Source organism: Coturnix japonica, chromosome 3 (assembly GCF_001577835.2).
Source record: "Coturnix japonica isolate 7356 chromosome 3, Coturnix japonica 2.1, whole genome shotgun sequence".
Taxonomy (NCBI): Eukaryota; Metazoa; Chordata; class Aves; order Galliformes; family Phasianidae; genus Coturnix; species Coturnix japonica.
The window spans coordinates 45,130,481-45,139,572 of NC_029518.1; the positions used below are offsets into that span (position 1 = coordinate 45,130,481).

The 9,092-nt window shown below is 44.3% G+C and overlaps 1 protein-coding gene across 2 annotated transcripts in view; it reads left to right on the plus strand.

Annotated features, from left to right (window-relative positions):
- The first annotated feature begins 1,408 nt into the window (after window positions 1–1,408).
- OPRM1 (opioid receptor mu 1) overlaps window positions 1,409–9,092 on the plus strand; it is a 23,490-nt gene continuing 15,806 nt past the window's right edge. Inside the window, exon 1 of one of the 2 annotated variants that reach the window (XM_032443645.1) lies at window positions 1,409–1,863. In XM_032443645.1, coding sequence (XP_032299536.1) covers window positions 1,529–1,863 — 335 coding nt within the window. In that variant the 5' untranslated portion in view covers window positions 1,409–1,528. The remainder of the gene's footprint in view (window positions 1,864–9,092) is intronic. The other variant, XM_015858239.2, reaches the window with a different exon arrangement.

Below are 9,092 nucleotides of genomic sequence, written 5' to 3' on the forward strand. Positions count from 1 at the left end.
CTAAATATGCTGCACTTCAAGAAGCAGTGAATTTCACCATGAGAAGTCTCTGAGTATTTACTTTCATTACTGCATGTCCACAAATGTTTTCAATTCTGAACCTTTCTTCTTATTCTGAATATGATGCTAAATGGCTCTCTCATCAATAAATGCTGAAAATACTCTCTCTGGCCACTGGGTAATAAGTGCTATCTACACAAAGAACCTGTTAACAGCCTGCTCGATTTTCTTCCTCCACTCTGTTGTATCTTAGTGAGATTTGAAACTATATCACTTTAAAAAAAAATGGGTATCTATTACTCATATCTGTATCCCTCTCAAAGTCCAGTAACACTCCATTTTAGTTTTCACTGTTTTTCCTCCTCACTGCTAAAGGTCAGAGATACTTTAGAAGAGTGTGTGGTCTTCTACTGCTACCCACCCTAACCAGCAGTAGCTGCCATTACTTCTGACACAAAAGCTCAGGAAATCATTGATCTAAATTGCCTATATTTTTGCATCTTTCTGGCAGGCTGCAACTCATCTCTTCTTCTTCTGCCATTATCACTCCTGAAACAGCAGGACATGCTTTGCCTGTGGTAAGCACAGACACTGAGGACAAGTCTGTGATGAGGCAGCAGGGGCAATCACTGCCACTCCATCTGCTTCCTGATCACCAGTATTTCTTCTGCTTTACCAAGGAACCCTTCTGATTTCATTGATGAAGCAGTAAAAGAAACAGGTCCTGGTAATTAGCAATCAGCCACCCTGCTGGCACTGCTGGCAATGTCTGTCTGTACACAGAAATGTGCAAATAAGCAGTGGCCAAGTCAAACACCTGTTTCAGTGTATGGACATTGCCTTCCAGTAAAGAGAACGGTCTCCATATCTTTTCTTTTGAATGTTATCACATCTGACAACAATGAAACCAATTTCTAGGGGAGATGGCTCTTACAGGTCTAGAGTGGAAATATCTCCAAAAACTATGTGAATATAGGAGTTCCTAATAATTTCCAAAGCACATTTCTGTCCAGTGTGGTACCACACAGCTCCCCACGTTTTACTTCCAGTGTCAGCTACTCTTTCTCCAAGCCACAGAATCAGGGAGGGCACAGTCTGGTCGATATTCTTGATTCACTGCATTAATCAGCTGCACGCTGACCCCTGCTCAGCTCGGGCAGCATCGCCAGACATTTCTTCCAGCTGCTTACCCAGGGGAAGGGAACGCTTTAAGGGCTCCCCATCCTCATATGCACAGCAGGGCAGACTCTATTACAGCAGCACACTCTTAACCCCAAAAAGCGCTTCGCTTGACGCCTCACGAAGACCTCACAGGGGAGTGAAGCGCCACCTCCCCCCCGTTCCGCATCTTCCCCGTCGTCGCAGCTCCTCCTCCCGGCCCGCCCGTCACACACATGTGCCCGCAGCCAGCGGTGGGGCGCGCCGTCGGGGCGGGCGGGAGCCGCCGCCTCCCTAGCACCGCCCGCGCCGCGCATCTCTCGCATTCGGGCACGGGGAACCGGTGGCCGCTCTGACGCCGCCTCGTACCATGGCCGTCGCTTACCTTTTGGGAAACGGCTCTGCGCCGCTCTTCGCCGGCGCCCTGGAGGTCCCCTTCGGAGCCAACGCCTCCGCTGCCGCCTGCCGCCCCGCCGTGCCTCCTTGCGCGGCCGCGCCTCCGGGCACATGGGGTAACGGTACGGCGGGCTGGAACCGCTCCGAGCCTTGCAGCGGTGCCAACGGCAGCGCGGGCGGCGGGCCATGCGCTCCCGCGGGCGGCGGCGGCCCCTCTGTGGTCACGGCTATCGCCATCATGGCCCTGTACTCTGTAGTGTGCGTCGTGGGGCTTTTCGGCAACTTCTTGGTCATGTACGTCATCATCAGGTGAGTGCCGCCGTCGGGCTGCGGAACGGCGTTCCGGCGGCGGCGGGGTTAGGCTGCGGAGGCTCCGCGGAGCGGTGCGATGCGAGGGATTCCTGCCTCCTGGGTGCGGGGTGGATGAGTAGAAGAGGCTTTGAGAAAGCGTCGGAGCGAGAGATCGTGGAGGGAAAACGCGGCGGGGCCGAGCGCCCCGTCGGAGATACTCTACGTGCCCCTAGGGCTGCAGCACCCGTCAGCGCTCCGACCGTGGGGCCCGACACTCGCAGCTGTCCGCTGCTGAGGGAGGGTAGAAGGGGACCGCAGCCACCGCGTGTGCGGGTATACGCACAGCACTCAGCGCGCATCTGTCCCCAAACCTGTGCCAACACAAAAGCAAAATATAAACGGCATCTCAGCTCAATGTTTCTCTCTCTACCTGGATTTATAGATCTTTACCTCGAGTGTTGATGTGCGTGTTTTATGCTCGTATACATCTGGGTCTGTGTACTTGTATATACATCCACCCGTACGCATGGGGATCCTGGCAGCTCCCCAGGCTCCCAGCTGCGCTGCAGCAGTGAGCGGCATTGTCACCCGCAGGTCCCTCACAAATGTGTCTTTCACGCACGAGGAATCTCATAACCGTAAACCGGCGGCAAGCGGGTGGCAGAGAGATGAAACGGGCTCCGGTGGAGTCCGGGTCGGGTGTTCGGATTCCGTGGAGGAACAGTGCCACCTCCCGGGGGCGGCGGGGCCGAACGGGACGAAGCTGCCCTCGAATGCCCCGGGTCGGGGCTGGCGCGGCACCGCCTTCCCCCGGGCAGCTGGCCTTTCCGAACCGCGCTTCTGCAGGGAGTGCCCCGGGGGAGTGCTCCCTCCTTGCCGCAGGTCTTGCAGTTACCCCGGGCAGCCTCTGTCCCTCTGTGCAGACACTGCGTGGGGCTCAGTGGTAGCTGTAACAAGCCAGGGTGATGCTCCAGTGATTCTTTTGGTGTACAACATAACAGCAGCTGCTGGAGATGTGTCTGCAAAGCCCGTACAACTCATAAACCTATTGGGAACATGACTTACACACACCAACGGTTCAGACTATTACAGTTAAGAATCCTACTGCTTTTAGCCATACTTTAGAGGCAGAACAGGGAAGATTCTTTGTGCCATGAGAATTTGGTCAAGGTGAAATCCAAGCTGTCTATGTGAGAAGTGCTCCTGAACAGGAACATGACTGCAATGGTCTGAGCAAGTAGTGAACGCCTTCCTTTGGGAGAAGAAGCAGATGCACAGTGTAACAGAGCCAGGGTGGTTGTCAGCAGTGTGTATGTTAGAAGTCTTCCATGGAATTGTATATTTATACCAGCCATAACCTGTTCTGGGTTCATATTTCTTATATTAATTAATTCAATTACGCTTACACCACAAAGCCAAATTAAATGAGGCACCTGCATTCAGCTTTCTATCTTGAGACCATCTTTCCCAGAGATTAAACCTTAACACAAAAGCCAGAAGCAATAAAAGGCAAAAAAAAATATGTTTTAATTTTACAGAGGAAGACATAAATCAGTTAAATTACCTCCTTAAAACCACTCTGGAATTCTGCAACAGAGATAGGACTGAACCCAGGTCTCCTATGCTTTCACAGCAAGAAGCTTTCCATATGACAAATTTCCTTCTCAATATCCTATTCATATTTCCTGATTTAGGATGAAAAAAAGCTTGTTTATTATGGTTGAATAGAATCTGCAGTTTAAGCATCACAACAATGCCTTTCCTTTCTGTGCTTCTATATAGGTTTGGTATACTTGGGCACCTGTAAGGAACTCTGAGTTTTTTCCTGTTGCAGGCTATACTGACATGAGAGTATTCCCATATTATATTACATGCGTATATGGAACAGTGAGCTTATGTGCTCATATTCATGAAACCTTAGGTCCCACTAAAGATAGGAGGCAAACCTTTCCTTGGTTCTAATTTGACGTACTATAAATCTCCCTATCTTTATCTACTTTTCATACAGTGACTGCTCAAGAAAAAGGAAGTTCTGATGTTTGTGTTAATTTTGAGATGAATTAATACTACAAGAAAGAAAAATTGAAAGTGATATTGGCAGCTTGTTTACTTTGAAAATGCCAGAAGCTTGGGGGGAGATGCTCAGATGTTTGAAACTGTCCCTACTCACCTCTTAGAGTCCAGTGAAAGTTTGGAGTGCTGCATGCTAATACATTGTGCTCAGCTTCTTTGGAAACATTTTGTGGAATAGCTATTAAGTTATTTTTATAAGCAGATGACCTTAAAGCCCCATCCAGTTGTCCCGTCTCCTCCATGTGAAGCAGATCTGTGGGCCTGGAGCCAGAGCAGTGCAGTTGCTTGCCAGATGTGGAACTGTCATTATCAATATATAATGTCATGGGCTTTGTATACCTGTACATTATCATGCAATCTCAACCACCCTCCTCATTCTCCCAAATGGTTTCTATTCAGCTGAATTATTTCTTCCTTGAATTAATATTTACAACGCATTATATCTACAGTATGTGAAGCTGAACCCCATGTTACCGACACTGAGCTGTTTCCTTTGTGAGGTATGAAAAATGCCTTCTGAGTGACAGCAATAATAGTCAGGTTTTACTGCCAGCCATGAATTTTGTTATCTCTTTTCCTCATGTGTTTTGTTTAAGCATGAACTACTAATACAAACACAGTGTCATTACAGCTATATTAACAGCAAATGCTACAGCTAGTTGTTGTGGAGTACAACTCTGTGTACAGTTACTATCATCATGTGGCACTGAATTAATTTCACATCAATCTATAGGCTTTTCTTGCTTTCTAGACAAGTCAGTAGGATATGATGAGAGGGGGATGAAGAATATGGCCTGTGATTAAGGAGGTGTTCACAGTGCTAAAAAACTGTGATAGATCATAGCTGAACATCTTTGGCATCACCAGAGTAGAGAAGTTGAGGCCCCAGCCGTGCACTGGGTGAAATGCCATGAGACTGCAGCAATGCCATCAGTAGATGCTATTAGCACTCAAAGCAAGAGCAATGCCTTAATTGCTGTGCTAATCATTTTGTCACATATCATAAACAAAGGAGCCTGAGGTGCCCCCTGATCCTTCACAGGATGAGGGAAATGCCTTTTTGCATTAGAGTAAGTGATTACAGAGAAGTCTGCTTTGAGGCAAAAAGCTTTTTACAGTTCTCAACTGTGTTTTGAAAAATAAAATACAAAAATTATTACTAGATCATCATCTGATTTGGGAAGACTGTACACTTCTGAAACCTCTGCTTACTTCAGCCTGGCTCACTTGTGCTTTGAGAGTACTGTTTTAGTAAGAAAGGGACTTGGCATGTAATTTCAATTGTAGGAAGAATGGATGTCTTCAGAGGAATACTCTGACACGTGGAAAGAAAAGCAAGGAGTTCATAAACAGGATATGGAGTGGAGAGAGTCTGATTTGAGAAGTAAGCTGAAGATGACCCACTGAAAATGATCAGAGGTTAAAACAGACTGAAGCAAAGAGTTTTTTTCCAAAAACAAACAAGCAAACAAACAAACAAAAAACAACAGGAGCTCTTCTTTGCAAAGGGGCTCTGAGTTATGGATCCAGTGTGAAAGAAGATCCATGGAATGCCTTGTGGCAGTATAGTTCAGGGAATTTAGAAACATAGAAATCCATAAAATACATTCTTTTCTTTCCTGCCCACAGCAACCTCAATCTCTTTTCATTTGGATGACACTGCATCTGCCATCTCCAGGGAGACCTGATAGCAGCCTTTCAGTATCTAATAGGGGGATATAAGAAAAGGGACTCTTTAGCAGGGTCTGTTGTGACAGGACAAGGGGAAATGGTTTCAAACTAAAAGAAGTTTGGTTTAGATTGGGTGTAAGGAAAAAGTTTTTTTGCAATAAAGATAGTGAGACACTGGAACAGGTTGCCCAGAGAAGTGGTGGAGACAATCAAGGTTTAAGGGAATCTAAGTAGGCAAGACCAGCCCAGAAGCCGAGTTCAAAGAGTGGTGCAGTGAGAAGATGACCCTCAGCACACCACATTACACAAAGGCATGTGTCTCATTTGCACACTGCTTGCAATAAAAATTTACCAACATCTAAGGTAAGGTGCTCTCCTCTCCTCCAGAATCAAGAGGAGCAGATTAGATAAAATGCCATGTATACTTCTCTATTTTCATTTGGTTTTTTTTAAGTTATATTGATACAACCATGGTTGATGACCTCAGAACAGCCATGGTCTCTCTGAGAAAGAGGCCAGGTCAGGCTGCCCAGCCAACTCCCACCTGCAGGACTTGGGCTACCCCTGCAGCACCTCCACCCCTGGGCAGAGATAGATAGGCTGAAAACTTCTCCCCTCACTCAGTTTCCTCATAAAAGTCAACCTAATTGCTCTGACTGTTCATGGTATCAGTAAAACTAGAACATATTATAAGCACATATTATCCATATTTTAATTACTAGCAAATTAATGATGAGTTAATGTGAGCTAGCATAATCCCGAAATACTGTTTTGTTTTCAAATCATCAGTCATAGCTTTTAATGAATATTGTTGACAGGCTTTCCTTTTTACATTTTTCTAGAGCAAAAGATGACATACAAAATCTCAGACAAAAACACAATGTAAGCCAAAAAGTCTCATAATCATTACCACTTTTCCAGGCATAGACAGTAACTGGTGTTTAGACAATGAGAAGAAGAAAGAGAAGTATACCTGTGTGAGACTCCTTTTAACAGTCTGTTGTACTGCAGGCAGATTTCTGGACTGCATTTTGCATCAGCATTTTTTCAGTACCTTTCTGTGGACATTTTTCCATGCAGCAGTCCCAGAAATATCTGAATCTACAATAGGGTTGGAAATAATATGTTGGGAATACTGTTACTTTTCAACAAAGCTGTTTTGAAGCAGTCATTTTCTAAAGTAAAATTTGAGAATTCTGAAACATTGTTAAGGATTCTAAATTAGTTATTTTTAAGTCTGAGTGTAAGGATCCTGAGTAATGGACCCTTGCACAAAAAAAAAAAAAAAAAAAAAAAAGATGTTTTTAATTGGGATTCCCCATGAAAATGTGTTTCCAGTCCTTGATTGTTCTCTTGAAAATACGAAGCTACTCATTATATCCATATGTTAGGAAAATCTGGGATAAACTGTTTAGTGAGTTGTTAGGCTCATCTCAAGCAAAGTTGTTCTTATAATCATCTGTTTCTTGTTTGGTTTATTCTGTGGAATTTGGCTCTCCTGTTGTGTTAGTGGGGATTCTATCACTATCTTTCAAAGACCTTGCTCCTCTTAAAATTGGCTTCCAAGGGTATTCGTTAGCATTCCACTGCTTAGCCTAACTGTGTTAACTACCATTCATCTGTTTAACATTAATTTATTTATTTATTTATATTTCCCTTTGAATTTGTGTGATGAAAAAAGGTTAAAATGATAGGTGATAAGCTGTAGCTAGTCAAGTAACTGTGAAGGACATGAAATAGCATGTTTTTTCCACCTTCTCACAGAGAAGTGTTCAATTATCAGCTATGAGATCTTGTGTCTCAGATCAGAAATAAAACTTCAAAACAAAACTGTTTGTATAGAATGGGGTGTGTGGCACAGAGCAATGCCAGCATGAGAGGATTTGCTTTCTTAAAGGAGAGTCTATCAGTTGCGGTCTTTCCTGTTCCCCCCCTTGCACACTGCTGAAATCTATGTCAGTCCTGGGATGTGCTGCTTCAGTAGAAAAACGTGCAAGAAGCCAGTTTCCCAAATCTTTCTCATAAAGTGATGATGTCAGTGCCTCCCTCAGAGTCCCAGTTCCAGATGGAAACTCGTCCTTGTTACATGGTACTAAGTCCATGTTTGCTAGTACTTTATATGTGGTCTTCTCAAAATGTATAGTCACACTTCTTCTTCCTGTCATGCCTTCCTTCTTCACCTCCAGCTGACCTCATTCTTCTCTCTTTTCTGCCATATCCTCCTCCGTGTTCATCCTCTCTCTTGTCCCTTTGTTTCACCTCTATTGCTCCTTTCCAGATTGCACCCAACCGTTCCACAGGAAGATCCTGATCACTTACACACAAGAGACTGCACTCTGCATATTTATCAAAACTCTACTCTGTATGGTCTCTGGCATTGCCTTGAGCCCCATGCTGCTGCTGTGAAAGCTTTTAACCAGGGAGGATTGCCGCTGCTGTTCCCCATCACTTCTGTGTGGATTTCACATCTGCTAACAGTAAAACTGTCTTCAAAAGCTTCCCTACCAGCTTCTGTGTCAAGCAGGGGATCTTTCATGTACAGTCCTCACCCGAGGAGATCAGTCTACAAATCAAGAAGATTTGTGGAAGATCTTTTTATCTTCTGAAAATAGTGAAAATAGCTGTTAACTTGCCTCTCCTATAAAAATGTAATCTCAGTTGTCACTGACATAGTCCTAATCATTTCCCTGACAGTTTTCTTTTGCATGTCTTTGGGCAAAGCAAAAAAATTCAGCATTGAGCACTCACTGCTGAATAATAGCAATATATTAGAGTTACCATTTTTAACACCATTGATTTATTTCTCAGAGGTGTGTTACACAATAACTGCAAAAACAGCAGCCATTACTGGAGATTCGTATGTGCTTCAGTGTCAAACTTGCAGAGATTGAGCTAGAGATGGCTTAATGAACAGACGAGAATGAGTCCAGGAATAATTTGCAGATAATGTTTCCTTTCTTTAACTAGATTGAGGGGAACAATTCAGTATACCAGCAGCTGACTGCACTAGAATTGCAGCATACATTTTGCTGCCGTTTCTTCTTATCATAAAATAGCTCTTTCCGGCATCTAGGAAAAGAAAAAAGAAATGAGGTTGATAGGAATTATCATTGCGACATTTTAAATGTTTGCCTGGCAAGTAGATATGAGTATATTTGAAGACCTATTGGTTAATTGTAGTGATATTTTGCATAAACACGTAATAAAAAAATAAGTAACAAGAGAATGATGATAATAAAATAATTACCCTTTAGAACTACTGTGGAATTTGTGTGTTCTGTCTGGAATAATCTCCTTGCTACTAAATCCCTTCAGTTACACCTGAAGGGAAAGGATCAGCTTTCCTTTGGTAGGTAGGTATTATTTTCCAAAGCTGGAAGCTTATTTTGTTCATTCTGTGGAGGGACTAAGCTCACTGATTCAAATCAAATAGCAGAGAAGGGACCTCTGTGTGATCCCTCTTTGCAGAAAGGGTGGGGGGGAAGAAAAGGGGGAGGGGGGGG